The following is a 26,240-nucleotide window of genomic DNA, read 5'->3' as shown; positions in this document are numbered from 1 at the left end:
GACCGTGCTGCTATAGATATAGGTATCCATGTATTACTGTGGTATGAGGTCTTTAACTTTTTTGGGAAGATTCATAGATGAGGAATAGCTGGGTCAAATGGAATTTCTAGTTTTAGTTTTTTGAGGAAGCCACACACTGATTTCCATAGTGGTTGTACCAGTTTACACTAACAACACAGAGGATCCTTTTTTTCTCAGCCTTGTCAGCACTTGTTATTATCTGATTTCTTTATTAGTATTTTATGAAAAAGTAAAACAAAATTTCACAAAAAAATTAATAAAAGAATAATATAGTTAATACACTGGGTGTAGATTCAATCTTCTATATGTGGATAGCAAGATTTTTGAGCAGCATTTGTTAATAAGGCTATCTGGTGCCTTATGTTCAGATTTGCCCCACTGTAAGGTAATGATGTTGTCATTTCAGTGTTAGTAGGCACTCCAAGCTCATGTTTGTCCCAAATTTTCAGGCAGTGAGTTATTCTGGGGAGACTGGGGAGTGCCTAAGAGTACCTTCCCCAGAAACTCTACCACTTAGAGCTAAGTGAACCTAGACACTTCACCTACAATTACCAGGAATTTGTTCTGCACTAGGCCTCACTGCAGGACTGGCCTGAGGTTCCTACATTCCTCTTCATCCCACAAAAAATGACTTTCTCTGCTGCTTGTGGTTGGAGAGGACTGGTGCCGGCAGATATAGGGCCACCAAGGTTGCAATCTGGTAGAGCCACTTGCCTGGTAAGACCAGTAAGGTGACAGGCTAGACGCCATACAGCTATGGCCTGTCTGCTCCTATGGAGTGCTCAAGTCCAGAACCAACCATTCACCACAGGTGGTGATGACCAGAATGTGAGTACATCCCACTGGACCGCCAGTCACTACCAGGTATCTCATCAAGTCCAGGGCCTCCATCCACAGGAACTCCCTGAGGATAGAGGACCACATCTACTCATAGTTGGGTTTCACCAGCCCAGCACTGCGCTTCCAAGGCAAAAGTCCTAAGCTTACGAACCTGTTATCTATCACTCCTGAGATCAGGAGAGGGGTGGTAGAGGTGGTCCTAGGCTGCCAGGCTAACTCTGGTCTACATGCTCCTCCATCCATAAGTACAGGACCAAGGCCAAGGGACCTGGGGCTGTGCTTGGAACAAGATTTCACTGTGACAAGTTTAGTAAGAGGTTACAAACTAAGACCTGGATTCAATTTGGGGGGGGGGAGGCAGGGGGGCTTTTTGAGATAGGGTCCCACTATGCTATTCAGCCTAGCCTTGAGCTCACTTTATAACTCAGGCTGGTTTTGAACTTGCAACTATCCTTTTGCCTCAGTCTCCCAAGTGCTGGGATTACAGGCATGTGCCACTGTGCCCAGCTGTGGATTCAATTCTTGCTCCAAGCTTCAGAGGTTGAATCTAGGGGATAAATGACACAGGCAAATTTTCCCTTTCATTCTTCAACACTCCTTTTCTTATTAGTATGCTAAAGCCAGACACAGACTCATCTGTGTCTTTAGCTCTCATCAAGGTAGTTTCATGTGAGTAGCCGTTGAAATTCAAGCTTGTGTAAAGAGAAAATTGCTGAAGGTCTTGCTCAGTCACCATCCTGTTTACTGCTGAGGACCACCTTGATGTGGTGCAGTGATTAACATTAATAAATTGAAACAAAAAATAAATTGAGAGTCTTTCCTGGGCCTATATGACTTGTGGCGAGACCCACGGCTGGCTTACAGATAGGTTAATCTTTACACCAATGGTCAGAACTGAGACTAGCAAAGTCTGTGAATTTCTGCCAACTCTAAGAAAGATAACATACAGACTTGACTCATCCAAATTCCTTGCTCAGTAGTCACAGTTAGCAGACAATCAGATCGCTAGTTAACCATGATCTGCTCCTGTGTGCTTTTCCAAAACTACATTGTTCCTCAATTCATAAGCCTTTATCCACACCACTTCCTGCAGTCCACCAGCACATCTCCAGTGAAGCTGTGCACCTGATAAAGACCAAGGACCCTATGCCTATGGTCTTAGTCCTGACTGGGTTTTGACCTTTCCAGTGCCCCTTATAACTAAAAAATACATATTTCATCCATGTTTCATTTTGTCATCATACCAGGTCAAGGCATGATTGCTTAACTAAGCCCTTAATGTGAGCTCTGCTCTCTCCTAGACCAGCAGTGTTCACTTTCTCCCTCCATGTCAAAACACTCCCAAAGATATCAGGACACTTAGTGCTGCATGAATAGGGTCCCTCAGCAGCCTCAAAAAGTGGACATAAACCAATATATTGCTCAATATTCTTTTTAAGGTTATTTTATGCAAAAGTGAACATTTTTGAGACATTTCCCAAAAGAGGTACCAATAGCCAATAAATATATGAGAAATGTTCAGTATCACAAACCACCAGGGAAATACAAATCAGAACTACAATGAAATTCTACTTGATCCCTATCAAAATGGCCATGATCAAAAACATGTTGGTGAGGATATGGAGAAAAATACACCCTCAGTGGTAATGTACAGTAGTAGAGACACTACGGAAAATAGTCTGGAGATTCCTCAGAAAACTAAAGTAAAATATGTACATGATCCAGCCATCCCACTCCTGGAAATACACCCAAAGGAAATGAAGTGAGTGTACAGAAGAGATGCCTGCATCCTCATATCAGTACATAAGATATGGATCCAGCCAGGTTGCCCATCAACAGATGAGTGGGCAAAGAAAGTACAATACACATACACAATGGAGTACTACTCAGTCACAAAGAATAAAATCCTGTCATTTGCAGGAAAATGTATGGAAATAGAAGACATGCTAAGTGAAACAAGCCAACACAGAAAAAGACAAGAGTTAAATGTTCTCTTTCAAATATAGTGGCAGCTCAGTTCATGAACTTTATTCTTTCTGTGATTCTGATCGCAAACTGAGTTGGGCAAGAACTGAATCAAATTCAGTGGTTAGGCTGAAGGTCCACCTTTTGGGGAAATTTGATTTGGTTCTCATCCAGTTTGGTTTGTAACCAGAATCATGGAGAGAATTGAGTTTGTGAGCCAAGGTACCACTATATAGGATTTTTAAAAAAATGATCTGAAAGTAAAAGAGGGATTAGTAGGTACTGATAAGGGTACTGGAGTTGGGGGAATACGGAGATAGGAGTTGTGGGCTGAAGGTAGATGGATGTGATCATTGTATACTGTATGCTTGTACGGAATATCACAAGGAACCTCATTAATTTGTATAATTAATGTGACTAATTATTTAAAAAAACAAATGTGTTGTAAGCAATAGACATTAAAATTAGCATATGATTATTATTATTAATCTAAGGACAGACAGGATGAGTACAGGAGTTGGGAGAGCCGGAGGGCCCCCACACTGCAGCCTGACCCTGAGGGCACCTGTCCTACTCACTCACACACAAGCTTCTCTCTACATCTTCTTTCTGGGAAAATGTAACCTGCCTCGTGAATGTCTGGGAAAAGCAAAGTGTCCGCCAAATAAAATAAAGAAGGAAGACAGGAAAGAAAAATAGGAATTTTCTCCAATGCTGGCTGGGACAGTGTGAGCTCTCCTCTTCTCCAGATGACTTTGAAAATTCTCAAGCCTGTGAAGTCATATGTTTGACAAACCATGTAGGGCGACAGCAGAAGCAGAGATGAGAAGAGGATCCAGCTCAGAACAGATGTTAGCCAACCTAGATTACCAGGCCTAGAGAAGCAGCCCAAATGGTACACGGGCTGCTGTGCTTCCTGCAATCTCTGTGTCACCCCCCTTGGCAGGCGTCACCTCCTACCATCCCTGCATGCTTTAACAGGACACCACGTGGTGCACAGAGTTGCCCCCACAGCTGCATCCTCCTTTAAGCCTCTGCCCGGCTTCCTAGATCCAGGGTGTGCTTGACATTCAGGGTGTGCTGGCTTGCTGCATCCTCTCACTCTAATAAGATCTCTGAGGACAAAGTGAAACATTGATTTTCTTCCAGTCAATTGTGAGCTGCCTAATTCTATCCAATCTCACTTGTGAAGCCCTGACACCAGCTGGAACTACATGCTGTGAGCTGAAGTCTGTGTCCTTAGGACACCTGCAGTGCCTATATAGTCCATCCCATTGCGAGGGAGCCCATAAACTTTGGTTAATGAGGTAGGCGCACTGTGCCTGGCTCCCCTGTATATGCTTCACTGCTCAGCCATACACCAGGATCCCAGACTCCCACCTCATGTTACCAGAGATGGAGGTGGTTTCACAGTTCGTGTCAATGGTCTGTAAAAAGATAGGACATGCTTTCCAAATGTGCAGCCAGAGAGCATTCATCTATCAGCTGCCAGGACACATTTAACATGAAGCAAGAGATGCCCCAGGAGTTGAGGAACAAGAAACTCAACCACAGACTAATACAAGTCAGCCAACACCAAAGATCATCAAAAAGCACCCTCTGGGCCTCCATATTCCCACCCCACTGTGATGACTGCAATCTTCCTGCTTCCTTTTACAGAGAGCCACAGGCATCCTAGACAAGGTCACAGGCCACCTTCCTTGGTGTCTGAGGAGACCATAACACATCCAGGGGAGACTGGGCTAACAGCAGTAGAGAGAGATCACACCCTCAATTTATGCCAAGTAACAGACAGACCCCACATCCACATGCACAGACGTGGCCCTCAGGAAACCTCAGAAACCATCACTTTCTCCCTGTGTTCCCTTCATCTCTCTTTCTCCCTCCTCACAGCCACATCCCGCTCCTATCACCAGGAATGGGAGAGAGCCTGGGACAGAACAGGAAGGATGGGCCTAATCCAGGAGCACAACAAAGCTCACCAGGCAAAGGCTGCCTTTTTCTGTCCTACACAGTGGCAAAGGCTTGCAGAAGGAAACAACTAATTTGTTTTAGATCCAAAGGGCTGGAATCCAAGGATGAGAGAAATCCAACTTATAAATCCTCTCTACTAAGTGACTCCTGTTCTCTTCCACATCCTGCTTTGTCATTCTCCTTGCTGTGGAGCTCCTGATCCTCCCGGAGCTTAAAAATTGCTTTCCTTTTGTCTGTGGGAAGAAAACCACTTTTGTTGGCTCTACTCAAGCACAACTATGCTGTCTCGCCTCCTGTTAAGTTATGCAATCCAAAACAGACAGAGAAAGCTGAAACTGCCATTTTGGTCTTTATCATCACCCAAACAAAAGGCATTTGGGGCTCCTTGATCCCAAAACAGGCTCTTCTATTGCTAATCCTCTCTAAGGTAGTGGACGTCCAATGACCCTGGTCAGAAATGATGGCCTCAGAGATAGAAGTGTAGCTCAGTGGTAGAACATCTGCTCAGCAAGCTTAAGGGCTGGGTTCAATCTCCAGTACCAAAAGAGAAAAAAACAAAACGAAAAAGAAAGAAAGAAATGCTTGTCTCAGGCAAACGCACATCTTCCCCAGTGTCACACTGAATGCAAGCACTAACAGGATTTTCTCTCCAAGCTTGCATGCGGTTCATCCAGGAAAAAAACACACGTACACACTCCATGCTGAGGAAGTCAGAAGCAGCTCTTGTCCAGATAGCACTCAGAATATGCAGCTAGACTCTGAAAATCTCCATGGATAAGCACAGTAACAGTCACAAGGCAGAATGCTCTGTTTCATTGGGGTGTTTTTAGCAACACTGATGTCTGAAACCTGTCTTCTTAAGACTTTAAGATTTCCCTACTTCCCAGTTCATCCGAATCTCTCTCCTGATTTCAGGAGAAACTATTCTCAACTGACTAGGGTTCCCACAAGACACATCCCTAAGTCAGCATTGTCTAAAAGACAGCCAATACTCCATAGCAAAAGTTGAGCTAACAGGATTATGGATGATTAGTTAAAAATCAAGCAATCTCTCTAGTTTGTTGAGCCACAGACTCCACACTGGCATCTTGCAAACACTCTGCTTCAGTGAACGCATGCTGCAATCCCTTACGGAAAAGCCATGTCTTACTGCTCCAAGGGGAAGCTGCATTAGTCGGCTTTCCAGTTGTACCAAAACTCCTGGGGAAAAAAACATCTTGAAGAGAAGATGTATTTTAGCCCAGAGTTTCAGAAGTTTTGCTCCATGGTCATTTGGCTCCATTGTTTCTGGGAGGCAGAACATGGGGGCTGGGAAAACTTAAAGCAAATCTGCTCACTTCATTGGTCATCCTGTGTCGTGAGTGTCTAGAGCATTCTGAACTCTGGGCAAGGTAAACACGCACGCCTTGTCGGGACACGGGGGGTACAGCGCTTGGAAAAGAAAGACAGGAGAGACACCTTTGCTGTCTGCACCGCGTTACACTGCACTGCACTGCACTGTACGCACAATCTTTATTTTAGGATTTATATATAGTAAACCCGATCAATTCACAGAGCCCAGATAATTAAGTAGTGAAAAGGCATTCTTTGTGGCAAGCTACAACGTGACAGACTACAATGTTTATTCTAAAACTATCTAAGTGAAGTAAATAATCACAACCAGTTCTCACAACTTCTCTAGCCCAGGAAGAAATTCATTAGCTCAAGAATGTTGTTAATTTGTCTGCTGTTAGTGTCACAAAGGGTGGCCAGCCACTTCCTCAAGACTTCTGCAAAACAAAGCCAGCTCACAGTATGGATTCCAGAGGGTGAGGGCTCACTGAGAACAGGCATTCCCGTTCTACCTCCTTCTCGCATACCAGGGCGGCTATTGTAAATTGCAGGTTAGAGGGGGTTGGGCCTACAAAGTGACACCTCATCCCCCACACTTCCTTCCTTTTTATTTTTTAACAACAATTTTCATAAGATCAGGTTATTAATAGCATTTTGTCTTATGCAGTAAAAATATACAAGAACTATGGCAATGAGAACTATAATTAAACTAAGTCCCATGCCACTAAAAGTGTGGGTAATGCTCTGCCAGATTCTTTTGGAATCTAATCCTTTTAAAGATTGAGCAAGCAATTGCGCGAATTGTGCTAGAGATTTATCATCATTTTGCTTTGCAAAATCCTTGTCAATTTGATTATGCAAAGATTTTATTTTTTTCTGGGCAGAGGTGTTTCCATTTAAATACATTCTAATCATTTCCCATTTATGTTTTGTCTGATTATAAGGTCGTTGGGTTATACAGAAAGTAGTTGAATTCCAATCACATTTTAAAAACACTTGATGCTGAAGAGCCAATATTTTTTTACCCATCTATTTAACTGTTTGTTTAAGGAGGTCTATTTGTTGTTGTAGTTTGGCGTTTATTTGCCACTGAGTTAACCAAAGTTCATGAGAATTTTTATGCCATAATTTTACAACATGTTTTTTTTGCAAAGAGGTATGTAAAGCTACTCCTGAGACTGCTGCTAGAGAGGCTATAGTTATCAGACTTAACAGTACAGCAACCACTATTTTAATAAATCTTTTTGTACGTTTTAACAGATGTTTAAAAAATTTAGTAGTAACAGAAATTACCGGGTCTTGAGACCAAGGTCGAGTTAAATATACAGGCAACCAAATATGAGTTTTTTGTTGTAACAGCATAACTGTATAAGGCTTAGTGAAATTTAGTGTGCTATTTAAGCATGTAAACAATTGACAATTTAAACAAGTACAAGAAAAATGTGTAAAATTAAAAGTTTCCACTAAAAAGACATAAGGTAGAGGTGCACAAACAGTAATATTATACATTTTAAACCTAGTAAAATTATAAGTAGTAGATATAGATCGACTAGTCCCTGAATATGAAACATTGTATAAGGTTACAGGTTGCATAGCGGCTGGGATCTTCCAAATATGATTTTGAAGGTGATGAGGGTATTCTTCGGCTGCAACAGCAGGGTTAGCGATTCCACCATCTCCCCACCACAAGAGAGCCGTCTTTTGTTGAAATATAGGAGCTCCGTCAGTTATTTTTTTTGGATCTGGAAGACTATACACAACAGAGAGATTGCATCTTGTCTCATTCCATTCAGCACATCCATTAACGAATTTTCCAAATGGTCCCCAAATAATATACCCATCAATATTTTTAGCAAATTTTCCCATACATAGTTGCCAAATTATGGGATTATAAGAAATATTTTTATAAGTGAATTCAGGGCATACAGGAAATGTATTTGTATCAGGTGTTGTTAAATTTTTCCAGGTAACATTAAAGGTTTGAGCAGCCAAGGCTTGAAGCCTTGTCCTTTTGTTGCCTGCTTTTATTCCATGTTGAATCTAATACTGCCATCCCAGAGGGATGCAAGGCGGTTCCCCAATGCAAATAGGCCTTTGATTACCATAATAAGTAAAATTGAATAGTGTCCCATCATCTTGATTGTGGGGGGTTAAATCAGCCCACGGTGCTGACAAAATTTCTCTAGGTGTGGTATAAAGTAAAATATCACTAGTTCCCCATTTTACAGGTTCTAATAAAGGGGGGTTTGGAATATATGCCCAGTACGAATGCGGAGGTACCTCAGTCCCCGACGCAACGGTGAGCAAGGCACATAAAGCTAAAAACAAGTTTTCGGGGTTTAAAGGCTTTCCTGCTTGAAGGACAAGCCGTTGCCCTTCTATGGTCAATTTCTTTAATTGTCCCCATGTAGGGAGGGGATTTAAATTTGGTCGCTGTGAGCGGCGGGATTTTCTTAGCTTTAATCTGGCCATGGCTGCGATAGGAACAAGCTCAGCATCCTCAGCCTCTAGCTGGTTTTGCGCTCGCTTCTGAAGGCACGGTTCCGGTTCCTTGGGGAGTTGTCTCCGGGGCTGGTGAACAGGATCTGGAGACGCGGGTCCTGATCCATCGTCCAGGGACCCACTGCTGAATTCCATTTTCTGTGGAGATATAACCAAAACCTTTCCCCCTATAGAGCAATGTGCCCCTCTCCCATTCAGCCTCTGGAGCTGTTTTAGTCCAAATAGGTTCATTAATCACAAAAGGCTGTTGTTGCTGTTCAAAATGTTTTTCAGCTCTTGTTAATATTTCACCTTGTGGTAAATTGAGAAAATTTAAAATAAACAATGCTTGATGCAGTAATGTTTTTGGACTGTTTTGCAATTTAAACAGTATTGGTATCTGAATATCCTCCTGACTCCTCCTTTTTAATTTTTTAATTTGCAACTTAAGAGTGTCATGTGCTCTTTTAACAATAGCTTGACCCTGGGGGTTATATTTAATCCCTGTAATATGAATAATATTATGGAGATCACAAAATTGTTTAAATGTTCTGCTAGTATAAGCAGGTCTATTATCTGTTTTGATTTTAGAAGGAATTTCCATAACTGTAAAAGTCTCTAATAAATGTACAATAACATTTTTAGTGGATTTTCCCTGTTGAGCAGTAGCCCATAGAAATGAAGAATAGGTATCAATAACTACATGTATATAAGAAAGCCGACCAAAAGAAGGTATATGTGTAATATCCATTTGCCATAATTTATTAGGTTGAGTTCCTCGAGGGTTGACACCTGTGGGAATAATTCTTAAATGTAATGGTCTATAAATAGGGCAGGCTTTTATAATCTGTTTAGCTTTTGTAAAAGGTATCTTATATTTAAGATGCAAATGTCTTGTATTTGCATGATTAAATTGATGTTTTTTAACGGGTGTGGTGAACATAACTAAGGAATCTATTGCATTGTTACCTGATACTAATGGTCTGGGTAACTGAGAATGAGAACGTAAATGAGTAATAAAATAAGAATGATTTCTTTTTTGAACATGTATTTGTAAATTTTGAAATAAAGACAATAAAGCAGGCTTATTAGAATATAACACAGCTGAATAGATATTTGTCACTACTCCAACAGAATAGGCCGAATCGGCTATAATATTAATAGGTTGGTTATGAAAATCTAAAAACACTTGTAATATAGCAAAAAGTTCATTTTGTTGTACAGAGTTAAAATTTGTCTGACGTACCCAGTAAGATTTTTGAGTCCAATATGTAGCTTTATTTTTAGATCCATCTGTAAATATAGTCAAAGCTTGTGGAATTGGCTGTATAGCTAATAAGGTATTAACCACAAATTGTTGACGTCTAAAAAAATCCCATAATTTATTTTTAGGAAAATGATATGAAAAAGTTTCCATGAAATCTGCTAAAGCAATTTGTAAGGTTTCAGTAATTGACAACAAATATTCCCATTGTTCTTTAGTTAAAGGGATAACTATATTGTTTATATCTTCTCCTATCAAAGTTATAGAACGAGCTCTACCATTCATAATTAAAGCTGTAACCATGTCAATATAAGGCATAACATTTTTAGATTGCTTAGTTTTAGTGAATACCCATTCTACTGGCATAGCATTTTGACCTAAAACTGCAGAGGGATATTGAAAAGTATTAATAATATATAAAGTTAGAGGCAATTTAGGATCAATCCTAATTAAAAATGCATCCTTAATTCGTTGTTCTACAAACTGTAATTCTTGCTCGGCTTTTGTTGTTAAAGAACGAGGGCTGGATGGATCTGAAGAGCCCTGTAGAGTAGCAAACAAATGTTGTAATGCATGGGTAGGGATACCTAGTGTGGGACGAAGCCAATTAATATCCCCTAATAATTTTTGAAAATCATTTAAAGTGGATAACTTATCTCTCCTAATAGACATTTTTTGTGGAATCACCTTTTGTCTAGTAAGAATATATCCCAAATAATGACTAACTTCTTCCTTTTGAATTTTATCCTGTGCTATTACAAGTCCAAACGGAGAAAAATATTGAGGTAAAGTTTTTAAAATATCTTTTAAAACATTTCTATCACTATATCAGCATTTTTGTCTTGCCTTTTTTACACAACCTTCCATAAACCACATGTGCCACTGTAAATATTTTGGCTCTTTTAAAAGAATTTTGGCCAAGGCTTTCCAATCATAAGGAGCAAGATTACCATAGTGATCTGGTACCGATGTTATTAATTCTCTAGTGTAATGAGCCTGAGGGCCATAAAGGGTTACAGCCTTTTTTAATTTTGCTAAATCATCCATATTAAATGCTTCCCATCTAGGGGGAACTGCCTCTCCATCTATTGGCTGTGGCCTGATTACAGGGAAAGCAAAGGCAGGCTTTTCCTCATCAGAATCCCCTAATTTTGGTAAATCAGCCAAAGCTAGCTTGGCTTTACTCCAATTAGGGTTAGATGGAGGAGGTGCAGAGGGAACTACAGGCGGGTTCTGCTTAACGGAGAGTTGTTTCACCTCTTGTGTTAAATGCTGTATAGCCTGTAAAATTGGGCGATTGTCATAATTTGATATTGCTGCGGCAGCTAAAGCTGAGTCGGCTGTAGTGGATTTTACTTTTAGTTTGGACGCCTTTTCACTACTTAAAGCGATAGCGTCATTTTGAACTACATTCTGCTCCTCCTCTGTGAGGGGCAATTCCTGAATAACTGGCTTAATTTCTAGTTGAAGATTTTGTACAATATGTTTATCTTCCATAGCTTTTAATAAAGAGTACACAACCGACCAAATAGCCCAAAAACGTAAAGGAATCTTCTCCTCCTGTTGCATAGCCCTTTCTATACTAACCCTTGCCTTCCTCCATACTTCTACATCCAAAGTTCCTTCATCTGGAAACCAAGGATTATATTCTTTAATTGTATCAATACACATATCCAAGTCAGCTGACCTGAGTGATATGCCATATATAGATAATAAATGTTTAAGAATTTTTAAGAAAGGAGAGGAAGCAGATTGTCCCATTTCCCCGTAATAAAATTATACTTACCTTTCTAAGCGACCTTCGGAGTCCCTGTTCGGGCGCCACTTGTCGTGAGTGTCTAGAGCACTCTGAACTCCGGGCAAGGTAAACACGCACGCCTTGTCGGGACACGGGGGGTACAGCGCTTGGAAAAGAAAGACAGGAGAGACACCTTTGCTGTCTGCACCGCGTTACACTGCACTGCACTGCACTGTACGCACAATCTTTATTTTAGGATTTATATATAGTAAACCCGATCAATTCACAGAGCCCAGATAATTAAGTAGTAAAAAGACATTCTTTGTGGCAAGCTACAACGTGACAGACTACAATGTTTATTCTAAAACTATCTAAGTAAAGTAAATAATCACAACCAGTTCTCACAACTTCTCTAGCCCAGGAAAAAATTCATTAGCTCAAGAATGTTGTTAATTTGTCTGCTGTTAGTGTCACAAAGGGTGGCCAGCCACTTCCTCAAGACTTCTACAAAACAAAGCCAGCTCACAGTATAGATTCCAGAGGGTGAGGGCTCACTAAAAACAGGCATTCCCGTTCTACCTCCTTCTCACATACCAGGGCGGCTATTGTAAATTACAGGTTAGAGGGGGTTGGGCCTACAAAGTGACACCTCATCCCCCACAATCCTGAGTGACCAATTTTCTGGGTTAGCTTTCTTTTCATTGCTGTGATACATACCTGAGAAAAACAATTTAAAGAGAAAAAGCTTTCTTTGACTCTTGGGGTCAGAGATCTAGGTCTATGGTCAGCTGGCTCCACTACTTGTAGCTGTATAATGAGGCCAAAACATCATGGCAAAAGGTGTGGCAGAGGAAAACTACTCACCTCCTGGCAGTTAGGAAGCAGAAAGAGAACAAGATAGCCAGAGAGGAAGGGGCTGGGCCACAGAAACACCCTTCGAAGTCATGTCATATCCTCATAACCACTTCCTCTTCCTGGGCCCCACTTGGTCCCACTTAGCTATGAAGTCATTCAAAGACCAGTCTATAGATGAGGTCAGCGCCCTAAAGAGTCAGTCACCTCTTTAGGCCCCATCTCCAGACACTAATGTATTGGGGCCGAGCTTTCGACAGATGAGCCTCTCAGGGAACATTTTAGATTCAAACCATAGCAAAAGACCACATATTGAGGATGGATTTCTGGCTAATGCTTTTGGCAGGCAGAAGTCTGACCCCTGACTTTTCATGGTAAGAGAAGACGCAGAGGAGTCAGTACACACAGGTACACAAGTTAAACTGTCTCCTCCAGGAGACAGGTCACCCGGCTCCTCAAAGTGAATGAGTTGGAGCTATGGATCACCTCCTGGGGACCAGCCAAGGCATGCAAAAGTCACGGGATGGTCGCTCACCACCCACAAAAAATAAATAAGTGTCCCAAAGATGGTACTCTACCCACCTTGAGCATCTCATGCTAGAGCCACTTAACTCATTATGTCACTCAATTTTCCACATTTTTTGAGTCACTGAACCACAAAATCTTTATTTTCCTAAGATTTTTTAGGTAAAAATCACTTGAGGGGAGCCATAAAGACACCTGTGGAGGACTACCTGGACAGCTGTCCCTGAAAGAAGACTATTCAACCCTACCTCTATGTATTGATATATACAGAGCTGGCTAGGACATTTCCTTATTCCTTTAACTGGATTAAGTAAATGGGTCTGGCCAAGATGCTGATGTGTAGTCTTTAAAGCAATGTGACAGGTCGATGATGCCCCATCTATTACTCCTTGGTAACATGTGTGAACTGAGTCAAGAGACTCCATGCCATTGGCTGAGAATGAGCCTCAAAAAAAGAAGCTATGAATTCTCAGGTCATGGATTACACATCAAAACTGAAGCACCATGCTTGCTTCGACAGCAAATATGCTAAAATTGGAATGATACAGAGAAGATTAGCATGGCCCCTGCGCAAGGATGACATGCAAATTCATGAAGCGTTCCATATTTTTAACAATACCTACAAGCAAACGAAAACACAAATACAACTTACTAGAATCTGTGGGATGCAATGAAAGCAGTCCTCAGAGGAAAATTTATTGCACTGAGTTCTCACATCAGGAAAACAAAATGAATACAAATAAACAACCTGTTGCTACACCTCAAACATCTAGAAAAAGAAGAGCAAGTCAACCCCAAAGCCAAAAGAAGGAGGAAATTATAAAAATCAGAGCAAAAATTAATACAATAGAGATTAAGAAAACAATCCAAAAAATCAATGAATCAAAGAGTTGGTTCTTTGAAAGAATAAATAAAATTGATAAGCTCCTAGCCAACCTTACTTAAAAAAGGAAAGAAACAACTCAAATTCACGCAATAAGGATTGAAAAAGGTGAAATCACTACAGACTCTGTGGAAATACAGAAGATCATCAACATCTATTTCAAAAACCTCTACTCTCATAAGTTTGATAACACAGAAGAAATGGACAGATTCCTAGAAACATATAACTACCAAAGCTGGGTCAAAAATATGTAAAACTGCTGAATAACCCAATTTCTATTAATGGAATTGAAAATGTAATTAAGTCCCTACCTACAAAGAAGAGCCCAGGCCCAGATGGATTCACTGTGGAATTCTACAAGAAATAAAAAGAAGACTATTAATGCTAACACTTCTTAAAATCTTCAATGAAATCGAAAGGGAAGCAATTCTTCCTAAGTCATTCCTTGAAGCAAATATTACTCTAGTACGAAAACCTGAGAAAGACCCAACTAAAAAAGAGAACTACAGGCCAATCTCCCTAATGAATACAGATGCAAAAATCTTCAATAAAATATTGCCCAACAGGGTGCAGCAAATCATCAAGAAGATTATACACCACGACCAAATGGGATTCAATCCCAGGCATGCAGGGATGGTTCAACATACATAAGTCAATAAATGTAATCTACCATATCAATAAAACCAAAAGTAAGAATCACATGATCATCTCTATAGATGCAGAAAAAGCTTTAGATAAGGTCCAACACTCATTCATGCTAAGAACCTTATCGAAAATCGGAATAGATGGTCTTTACCTCAATATGATAAAGGCTATCTATAACAAACCAAGGCCAGCATCATATTAAATGGCCAAAAACATGAAGGCCTTTACCTTAAAATCAGGCACAAGACAAGGATGCCCCTTATCACTACTCCTATTTAACATAGTACCGGAAGTACTAGCCAGAGCAATAAGACAAGAGAGAGAAATAAAAGGGGTAAAGATAGGAAAAGAGGAAGTTAAATTATCATTATTTGAGGATGACATGATACTCTACATAGAAGACTCCCTAAATTCCATTGAATTGAAAGACTCCTAGATATAATAAATAAATTCAGCAATGTAGATAGATACAAAATCAACACTCAAAAATCAATAGCATTTCTATACACTAACAACAAAATCACTGAGAGAGAAATAAAAGAAGCCACACTCTTCACACTAACATCCAAAAAAAGAAATTCTTAGGAATTAATCTCACAAAAGAAGTAAAAGATCCATACAGGGAAAATTATAATATCCTAAAAAAAGAAATTGAAGAGGATCTCAGAAAATGGAAAGACATCCCTTGCTCATGGATAGGAAGAATAAATACGATAAAAATGGCCATTCTCCCAAAACTGTTATGCAGATTCAATGCACTCCTAATGAAAATACCATCAACATACCTCATAGATCTAGACAAATCAATCCTAAAATTCATCTGGAAACAGGAGAGACCTAGAATAGCAAAGACAGTTCTAAGTAGCAAAGGCAAGGCAGGAGGCATCACAATCCCTGACTTGAAGTTATACTACAAAGCAACAGTAGTAAAATCAACATGGTATTGGAATCAAAACAGAGCTGAAGATCAGTGGAATAGATTAGAAGATACAACCACAACTACGAACACACTCAACCACCTTATTTTTGATAAAGGAGCCAAGCAGGTTCACTGGAAGAACGACAGTCTCTTTAATAAATGGTGCTGGAAAAACTGGCTCTCCATTTGCCGAAAACTAAAGCTAGACCCATGTCTATCACCATGTACTAAACTAAAATCTAAATGGGTCAAAGATCTGAATATTAAAACAGAAACACTAAATCTATTGGAAGACAAAATAGGTAGAAACCTTGGAGACATAGGAGTAGGTAAAGAATTCATGAACAGGACTCAAACTGCACGGGAAATACTTCCCAGAATCAATAACTGGGACCACTTCTTATTAAAAAGTTTCTGCATGTCAAAAGAAATCTCCAGCATAGTGAAAAGAAAACCCACAAACTGGGAAAAGATTTTAGTGAACTCTCTCTCAGACAAGGGCCTCTTGTCTAAAACATATAAAGAATTAAAGAAACTCAGACCTCCGAAATTCAAAGATCCAATCCAAAAATGGGCATCTGAGATGAATATGCAATTCTCAGATGAAGAAATGCAAATGGCAAGTAAATACATGAAAAAATGCTCATCATCATTGGTCATTAGAGAAATGCAAATTAAAACCACACTGAGATTCCATCTCACTCCTGAAAGAATGACCAGGATCAAGAAAACTACCAACAACAAATGCTGGAGAGGCTGTGAGGAAAAGGGAACTCTCCTGCACTGTTGGTGAGAGTGGTGGTGCAGCCATTGTGGAGGTCAGTCTGGAGATAAAAGCTGGGATTGGAAGTTCCATTTGTTCCATTTGTTCCAGCTATTCCACTTCTAGGCATATTCCCAGAAGAACTGAAAGCATCATACCACAGTGATATATGTGCACCCATGTTTATAGCAGCACAATTTGTAATAGCCAGATCTTGGAAACAACCTAAGTGTCCATCAGCTGAGGAATGGATAAAAAAGCTGCAGTATTTTTATACAATGGAGTACTACTCAGCTATAAATAATGATCACATGGAGATATTTATAAATAAATGGCACAACTTGAGACCTTACTCATAAGCAAAATAAATCAAACCAACATGTATAAATACCGTATAGTCTCCCTAATATAAGAAATGGTAAGTATACATAAAAGTTTATAGTAATCCTAATTCCCCATTACATTCCTCTGAAGCCTTATAATGTCTGCATTCATTAGTTGGAATGGTTTTATCCTAGTTTGTTTGATTTTATTATCTGTGATAGTATAAACAGCTATTTTAAAGAAAAGAAGACATTAGAATAGCCAGAGCTAATTTAGTATCATCTTACTCTGAAATCCTACTATGCTTTTGTTTTTCTTTTGCCTTTGTTTCTATCCTATTATATCTTATTGGATATTATTATGTGTGATAGTATAAACAAATTTTCTATGGAAAATGAGATAATATAGTAGCCATTGTTCATTCTCTGCTATTTGGTTCTAAAAGTCCTGTAATGCTTTCATTCTCTTGAATGGTTTTATACTGTTTTGTTATGCTCGATACTATTGTAAAGGAAGCTATGCTCAACTATTTCAAAGAAAGAGACATTATGGTGGTTACTGTTAATTATGGGTGGTCTTGTGTTAAATGCTGTGTTACTTGCATTGTTCTGATCTGATCTGCTTTGTTATGTCCTCTTCTGTCTTAATCTCTTTAAAATAAAAAAAAAAAAACTGAAGCACCGACCCAAAAAGACTATATACTGTCCCAATCTGTGATATGCAGATCACCCTTTCTGCATGTCTCTCTCTACATATTGCAGAGGTGATTTCAGGCCTCCTTCTTCGCCCAGCTCACAGCACCCATGTGCTTCCTGCCATTCTCATTGTCAGTCATCCCCAAGCTACTTCATGAACTAATAAAATCCAGGTTCCAACCTAGATCAAGGCCTTTGCTCCAGTTAGCCCTCATCCTAGCTGGATTTAGGACACCCTTGGCTCCCCACACTACAAACATGCCTTAGTGTCTTTATTCTCACCATGGATTATGCTGGAAGTGGTAGATTGGAATTAACTCACTGGAATTCCAATAACTTCCCTCTGGGATTACCAATGCAGATTTTTCTGGACCACGATGAGGTTGTTTCTATGGGCACCAGGTTTCTTCTGGTCACACTAGCACAGTAGGAGATAGCAGATTCCTGGCTGACTATTGTGACCTCCGTGGGAACATCTGCATTTGGAGTAATGGGCCCCTCAACCTGCGTCAGCACTGTACCATACTCAGACTACCCTCACACCTAGTGCTGATGGTCTCCTTGGAGAACACCCAGACAGTACTGCACCATGCTACAGTGATTAAAATGCAAGCTATTGCCACATGACTTGCTTCCCAATCTGATCCCCATTTAATCAATATTACCCAAGCAACTATATTTGTTGTAATTTTATTGGTTCATCATAATTTTGTCCCATCTCACATGGATCAATATTACCTGAATGACTATATTTGCAATCTTATTAGTTGACAATAGTTTTGTCCCACCTTGAACCTGCCTCATCTCATGACTCTGCTCAATAAAACACCTTTGAGAAGTGGGATCTGTGGACAACCAACTTTCTGGGCCCCTTTCTATCTCTCTTAGAAAGAAGCTTTCTTTCTCTCAATAAATTCTTCCTACTCTTAAAAAGCAAATAAAAAATAAAATGCATGCTACCGTGCATGAGTGGAAGCACCAACTAGAAATGTGATGATATGAGCTCTGGGCCCAGGTTTACCAGTGTACCACCGTATGGACTTCCTTGTTTCTGCCTATGAAAGAGCATTTGGAGGGGAAGCACCTTCCTTGGCCCTCCAGCAGGAATCATTTACTGGTGCTAACCTGAGTCTTCACCAATGTACACGTGATGTTCCCTTATTGCTGCACCAGCAGGGAACTTCCTGAGCTTTTATCTTCTCCTAGTCAGTGAAAACAAAAAGAGCAGCCTGCATCCCACAGCTGGCCACACCGTGAGTATGGTGTGAAGGCCCCCCGCTGAGACCAGATCAGCTGCACTGATGGTCTGAAATCCAGGCACAATCCAAATCTCTTCCCCTTCTCCATAGCCAGAGCCAGGGATCAGCTCTGAATGGGGAAATATGAGGGACAGAAAAGGAATGGGAGGATCCTGATTGACTCCCTGGAGCGGCCTGTGTGACCTGCTGCTAGAGTCACGTGTAGAAAAGGAGGGTCACTCTCTCAACGCCCCGTGACACTTGGACAGGCACTATAGACAGGGAGCCTTCAAAGGTATGAAGTCCATGATAAAAACAGCCTGCAGAAAGCAGGACAAAGTGCACAGTGTATCGAAGCCCTGCAGTGAGAGCAGCTATTAACTCCTCATCTTGCGGACACTCTTAAGCCGGGTATTAGCAACATTCCTCCCAAGTCAGCCAAGTAGTGACTGAGTGAGGATCATTCCAGATCAGCACAGGATGAGAGCTTCAGGAAGCTCCTTGGCACAAGGGCCAAACATAATACTAGAGAAGGGCCAAACATAATACTGGACCCTCCACTTGGGTGGCACCAATGGCATCCACCATCCTCACTACCCGTCTGCAATCCACAGAGGTACTATTCACTTCCTGTCTAGCATATGTGTCTTCTGCCTGTCCCTCTCCAAAGAAGAACACAAGGTCCTGCAGGGCAAGAGACAGCCAAGTGTAGGGATCCTCCCCAACACCACTGAGCACAAAACCCTATTCTGTATAGAATAGATGGGAAGCTGGGCTCCAGATTTAATGGACAGCAGTTGAAATACCCATTTTCACTTCTAGTGATGGAGACTTTGGGGAAATTATTAACTCAAATTTTTCTTCCTTATCTGTCAAATGGCCATGATAACAGATGGGTACAACTCATGAAGTAAAGCTGAGCACAGTACCTGACACAAAGGAAGCCCTCAAAAAATGTTCCCTGCCCTTCCCAGTCCATTCTTCCCGACAGAAACCCTCTCTCAATGAGGCACAGGTCAGCTAGTTTCCCGCTCTCTAGGTGATCATCCTCTGTAGAAGCTGGTATCAGAGCCCAAACTGAGGGACTTCAGAGGAAACGGAGAAGCTGCCTATAGGAATGCAAAAGAGAGCTGGCATAGGGCAGGTTGGTGAGCAGGATGAAAAATAACCTCTCATGCTCTGGACTGCCCCACACAGTAAAGAGCATTCCCATCAAAACACCAACAGTAATTCCACTGAAAAACAGACTGCATGGAAGATGTTTGAGGGACAGCAAATGATCATTCCAACAACAGGTCAGAACGGAGAGACACCACAATCAGGAAATCATCAGTACCTCTGGATGGTTTCTGGTGGCTCCATGTGGAAGGAAATCTGGCTTGCAGAGGTCAAAGTGTCCCTCAGGGCTTCACTGATCTCCTGCAGCTGGTCCTGCGGTAGCTGGATCACCAGTGTCCCCAGGCCACATCCCTGCCACTGGAGTTCTCTCTCCTGCTCCTCTATCTCCCTTCTCAGTTGCTGATCTTTTGCCTCCAGCACAGACATCTTTTCTTGAAGAGCTTCCACTTCTTTCTGCAGAGAATGGGAAGAGATTTGATGAACAAACCCTCCCCAACATCCTGCCTTGCTGATCACGACTGTTAGGAGAGGGGCTATCTGCACTAGGCTGCATGGCTCCCTGCAAGGCAGGCAGGTTTCTGGGAGTTTGCTGAACTGGAAAACTCATGCGAGTTTTCTAATTCTGATGAGTTGGCAGAAGAAAAAATATTCTTTTTCAAGCATTAAATGACTTGGAGGGTGTCAGCCAAAGATTGGACTGGTAAATAATACTACAGACAACCCACAATACACAGGCAGCACATATCAGGTACTGAGATTCATACCACAGACCAAGATGAGACACAGCTGGTCTGTCTCCAAGCACGAATTTAGAGTGCAGAGAAAAACTGAAATCCTGGCTTCTCAGATCTACAGGATGGAGAGAACAGAGAGATGCTACACAGTATCCTGATGTTCAAAGTTCATAAAAATATTAAATGAATTTAATTGCTACTAACATAGTAAACTGAAATCTGAATTACCCACACCTGTCATCCAGTCTTGAGGTCAATGAATAAAGCAAACAGCAGGTAACTGGAAACCAGAGTGTGCACAGCACTTGGGCAGATAATCACCTCAATGCCCAGAGGACTTGAAATTAAAAACCAGACTCTCTTAAGGAACTTGCCCCTGTATTCCTTCACTGTTCCTGGTTGATGAGAGCCCACAGCCCACAGCCCTTATCAGCCTGATCCTGCATCTCACACATACATGCACGCTCTCCTCACCCCGAAAGAGGAGACACTGAAGATCTACTGCTGAGATATCCCAAAGGAAATGATCCCTGGGTCTTCCATAGGGCCATAGTCACAGCACAGCTCACACAGTCCCTCCACCAAGCTCCTACTCCCCACCTTTAGACCCTAACCTCCTCTTTCCTTCTTCCCTTCCTTCCTTTCTTCTGTTTCCTTCTTTCTCCCTTCTCTTCCCTTCTTCCCTTTCTTGCTACCTCCTACCTTTTTTTATTCTTTCACTATTTTTCTAGACTGCAGTAAAATGCACATGACATAAACTGTGCCATTGTAACCATTCGTAAATGAGGAGGTCAGTGGTGTTTAGTCTCACTTGTGCTGCCATCACCACTATCCATCCACAGAACTCTCATCAGCTTCCCCACTGGGCCCCTGCACCTGTCAGACACCTCCCCTTCCCTGCCCTGAGCCCACTGCTCTACTCTGTGTCTCTGGGAACCCAAGACGCTTGGGATCTCATAGAAGTGGAAACACAGTATTTATGAAAGACTTATTTTGCATAATGTCCCCAAGGGTCATCTGCCCTGCAATCCACATCAGAATGACCCTCCTTTCAAAGGCTGAATACTGTTGCTCTGACTGCAGCCTCCCACCAGTTTAGTTCTCCGTCCATTGACGGCCACTTGGGTCAGTACCACCTTTTGATCACCATGAGCAATGCTGCTGTGGCCATGAAGGTGCAGATACTTCTTCATGTCCACATGTCAGGTTTTGACATCTGTCCCCGAAGTGGATTGCTGGGTCACATGGTGAGTCTCCTTTTTGTTTTTTTTTTTTGTTTTTTTTTTTACGTTTTTGATTTGTTGTTGTTTGTTAATTTATTTTGAGTGAGGGACTTGCTATGTAGCCCAGGATGACCATAAACTCACAGCAATCTTCCTGCCTCCGTCTCTTTAGTGCTGGGATTACAGATGTTCACCACCATGCCCAGCTGAGCCTACTTTTAATTTATTGAAGAAGCTGCAAATTCTAAAACCTACTCCTTTTCTAAAACCTACTCCTTTTTTAAAAATTAAGTTTATTAGTTTAGGTATATGTAATGTACAATTTAGGTATATGTAATGATCATATTCATCATAGGGAACTTGTACCTGTGCATGACATATCTTGATTCCTCTTTTCTTCCCATTCCCCTACCCTCCCTTCAACCCCTCTTCCCCTCATTACAGAAGATTTGTTTCTAATTTATCTTTTTTTCTCATTTTTTTTCTTTTCCCTTCCTTCCTTCCCTTCTCCTCCCCTGTTCCCCTTATTTTTGAACAATTTCTTCCTATTTCACAATGTCTGTTATGCATTGTGGCCCTTATTTACACTTTTGGTTTCTCACACAGGGGGACAATGTGATATTTGCACATGTGTGTCCGATGTATTTCACTTAAGAGTATGATCTCTAGGTGCATCCATTTATCTAGAAATGTCTCAACCTTCGCCTTCTTAATGGGTGAGTAGTACTTCATTGTATAAAAAACACACCTTCTTTATCTCTTCATTGATAGATGGGCATTTTTTGCTATTATAAACTGAGCTCCTATAAACATGAGTGTGCATATATTGCTGCTATATGATGCTTTTAATCTTTCAAGAACATACCAAGAAGGGGAATGGCTGGGTCAAATGGAATCTCTAGCTTTAGTATTTTGAGGAATCTTCACACTGACTTCCACCATGGTTGCACCAGTTTACACTCTCACTGAGAGTGGAAAAGAGTTTCTTTTTCCCTACAGCCCCTCCAGCATTTGTTATTGGATGATTTCTTGATGATAACCATTCTTTCTGGAATGAGACGGAATCTTAGTGTTGTTTTAATTTGCATCTCTCGAATGATCCATGATGCTGAACATTTTTTCATATATTTGTTTGCCATTTGTACTTCTTCATTTGAGAGGTGTGTGTTCATATCAGACTTCCATTTTTAAAATGGGTCTTTAAATTTGGTAGCATCTGATTTTTTTAAATTCTTTATATGATCCAGATATTACACCTTTGAGGAGTAAACTACTTTTTCCCATTCTGTGGGTTGTCATTTCACTTTGTTGGTGATTTCTCTTACTGTGCATAAACATTTTAATATGACAAGATGCCACTTTTTCATTTTTGGTAACATTTCCCATGCCGTTGGTGTTTTATTCATAAAACCTCTGCCTACACCTATGTCTTCAAGAGTTCTGCTTATTCTCTCTTCCAGCATATTTAGTATTTCTGTTTTAATACTTAGAACTTTGATCCATTTTTATTTTAGTTTAGTGCATAGTGACAGACATAGGTCTAGTTTTAGTCTTCAGCATGGGGAAAGCCAATTTTTCCAGCACCATTTATTAAAGAGGCTGACTTTTTTCCAGTGAAGGTATTTGGCCCTGTTGTCAAAGATAAGATAGCTGACTATATTTGGAGTTGCTTCTGTATCTTCTAATCTGTTCCACTGATCCTCAGGTCTGTTTTTCTGCCAGTAGCATGCTGTTTTTGTCATAATAGCTCTGTGACAAGGATAAACTTATAACCTGTTCTTAACATATAGTTAAAGTCATTCTTGAAAGTGTGATCAACCCAGGTGTGATGGTACATACCCATAATCCCAGCACTCTGGGAGCCTGAGGCAGATGGGTTGCAAGTTCAAACCCAGTCTGAGCAACATAATAATTTAATGAGGCTCTGTCTCAACATTCAAAAAAACATTTTTTTTTAAGGACTGGGAATGCAGCTCACTGCAAATGTCCTGGTTTCAATAGCTAGTACTGAAAAAGATAAAATGTAGTCAGACAATGTCATTTTGTGCTTGAAACCCTCACTGTCTCCCTATTATAGCCAGAGAAAAGCCTGGGCCCTTGACCTCTGACCCTCTCCCCTTCCTTTCTGCCTGTGCACCACTAAATTGCCTCAGCCTTCTCTGGCTTTTGAACCCACAACACTACGCCAACCTCTGTCCCTCACATGGCTGTCCCCTGCCAATATGCTCAGAGGCATGTGCAGGGCCTGCCCTCTCCTCAGTCCCACTCTTCACCCATTTCCTTGCCCTGCACACTGACACTCTTACCACCTCCAACCCACCAAATCTCTTACTAGAGATCTTAGGATATTTGCCATGGGACTCTCAACTGCCACTCCAGGAAATGCTGCATAGAGATCCTGAGCATTCAAATGGCATCTGGCACATTTGTACCCATATGAAGACCTATGGGATGGACGAGAATCAAAGCACCTTTCCCTAGAGTGTCGCCAGCACCGAGCTACATCATAGAATACTTTTAGCATTAAGCACCAGCACCTCCAGCACAGAGCACTTCTAGCACTGAGTACCAGCACTGAAATTTTTGTACTCTGACCCTCTCAGGAGCAGAGATGAATACTGTTAAAAACTCAAAGCCACATTCCACACTGCCTGATGACCACACCACGATGCTGGAGGCAGAGCTGAGTGCTCAGTTTGTAGGGGGACATTTCCAGACTGTGGAGATTCTTGATTCCCTTTGCCAGCTTACCACTCTAGCCACTTGGGTGGGAAAGTAGCTGGTGAGAACACTTCTTTGTGTGGGGCAGAGCTTGCCTGAGCTCATCAGCTGCTTAAAACCTGCACCAGGCTTTGGACTCAGGTAGTAAGAATCCCACTCAGTCCTGAAGCTACTGCCACTCATAAGTATTCCCTAGTGCCCCATCAGTGTCAGCTCAAGCCACCACGACCCCACTCCACTGTGGGCTGCTCTGTCCTCTTCCAGAGCTCCTGACTGGTTTCTAGCTTTACCTTGGTGCTACATCCAGATTCCAACCTCAGGTGATTCTGGACCAACTTTCAGCACTGCTTGGGTCACATATAGCTTCCACTCAGCCTTCTGGTCACTCCAGATGAACCCATCCTGCATGTGCAGACCTGTGACTCCAGGCACCGCCTGGCAAAGCATTCCCAAGGCACGAGGCTGTTTCTGCCTTCCAAGGGAAGCATCTAAGGCCAAAGGATGGCAGATAAGGAAAGCCTCACCCTCCTTTGTGACAAGATTCCCACAAGCCACCCAGCCACTCCCACTGTCTCTCCTTTAGCAAAACACAGACCCATTCTGCTACACTTGGCATCAGTAGATGAGAACCCCCAGCCCCAACTGTGATGTCTGTTTCCTTCTCACCTGCAGCTGCTGCTTCTCCTGGAGAAGCCGGTCCCGTCTTGCAAGGGCCTCATGCAGGCTGTCCTGGGCAGTGCGCTCCAGGGGCTGTGACTTGCTTCCAAACAGCACTGGGGCGCAGTCACTGCCAGCCCTTAAAGAAACATACACACACACGTTGTGAGGCAAACCTGATAAACACCACTCTACGGAAACACTCAAGGAACACGCATATGCCCTTGGTTCAGCTGTGGACACACCCATGGGAATTTTCAGTCAGAAGTTTCACAGAGTGGCCCCCAGCCCTTCTGATCTTTAGCAGAATCACTGGCATAAGGTCCATTGGGTGTTTCTATTTTTATCACAATCTATGGGAGTTTTTGGGTTTTCCCCAGTCAAATTTCTGCTTGGAGCCTGCACTTTCCTATTTGGCCCGCATGTGGCTGTTGAACACATGACACTTGGTGAGCCCAAACTGAAATGAACTGAATAACTATAAAAAAGTTAATACTGCCAAAAAAAGTTAATTTTTCATTAATTTCACCTGTTTCTTGCTCTTTTTATTGGCACAGCTAGGTCAACTGAAGTCACATATGAGACTCACATTCTATTGCACAGTGCATCCTGTCTTGGGCCTCTCAACAGAGCAAATCCCAGAGTATTCTGGAAGAGGAGACCCCAGGGAAGTGTGGCTGGTTCTTAGCTGCTTGGGCCACAAATCCTCAGAAAAGTTTGGTGAAAGACTGCCTGAGGCCATCTAGGACCTGTGCGGCTCCCTCTGTTACTCTTGCAGAAGTCCACACACTTGATGCCATGATGCTGAGGACACATGGCACAGGCTGCTGATGATCAACCCTCAGCCCAAGTCTGGCAGATGTTTACCACCAAAGCAGGATGAACTCAGCCTAGAGTATTTGGCTTTTAACTCTGCAGAAATAATTGAGTAACTCGGGAAAAGTTCTACCAAATCAAGAAGGAAAAGACAAGTACATCAATGAGCAATTCCAAAAGAGAAATGACAAAGGGTTAAAGAAAATAAACATCATTAAAAATGGTTTAAATCCAGATCCAAACAACAAATATCATCTCTCACCTGACAAACTGGCAAATGTTTTCATAAACCGTAATTCTTTGCTAAGAGTAGAAAATGAGACTTAAGTTTTACCATAATTTGGGGGTCCAATATTCTCCTCTGAAGTATTACACATAAATATCACAGATGTACATACAGATTAGCTACAACAACATTTTTTTTCAGTGGCCCCACATTGAAAACTTTCTCCTCAGGGCTGCCCAAGGACAGAGCCATACCCCATGGCATGGCTTGAAGGGTGGACAGTCT

General features: G+C 41.5%; 1 protein-coding gene and 1 non-coding gene across 4 annotated transcripts in view; one reads left to right on the top strand and one right to left on the bottom strand.

Annotated features, from left to right (window-relative positions):
- Positions 1 to 26,240, bottom strand: part of Disc1 (DISC1 scaffold protein) — a 326,935-nt gene that overhangs the window by 205,372 nt on the left and 95,323 nt on the right. For 2 of the 3 annotated variants that reach the window (XR_010051226.1, XM_063260047.1), the window contains exons 5-6: positions 24,923 to 25,052; positions 19,796 to 20,031 (exon numbers count right to left, since the gene is read on the bottom strand). Coding sequence is in view for 2 of the 3 variants with exons in the window: in XM_063260047.1 (XP_063116117.1) it covers positions 19,796 to 20,031; positions 24,923 to 25,052 (366 nt within the window). In the remaining variant the exon portion in view is untranslated. Of the gene's footprint in view, positions 1 to 6,259; positions 8,773 to 11,663; positions 11,782 to 19,795; positions 20,032 to 24,922; positions 25,053 to 26,240 lie in introns of those variants that run through there. The other variant, XM_063260045.1, reaches the window with a different exon arrangement.
- Positions 13,501 to 13,603, top strand: LOC111757901 (U6 spliceosomal RNA). The gene has a single exon (XR_002792152.2). It is a non-coding gene; the product is annotated as a U6 spliceosomal RNA (small nuclear RNA).

The sequence above is a fragment of the Cavia porcellus genome, unplaced genomic scaffold, assembly GCF_034190915.1.
Source record: "Cavia porcellus strain 051 isolate PalLab524CR breed Dunkin Hartley unplaced genomic scaffold, mCavPor4.1 scaffold_13, whole genome shotgun sequence".
Classification (NCBI taxonomy): domain Eukaryota; kingdom Metazoa; phylum Chordata; class Mammalia; order Rodentia; family Caviidae; genus Cavia; species Cavia porcellus.
This window is presented reverse-complemented; position numbering and strand designations above follow the sequence as displayed.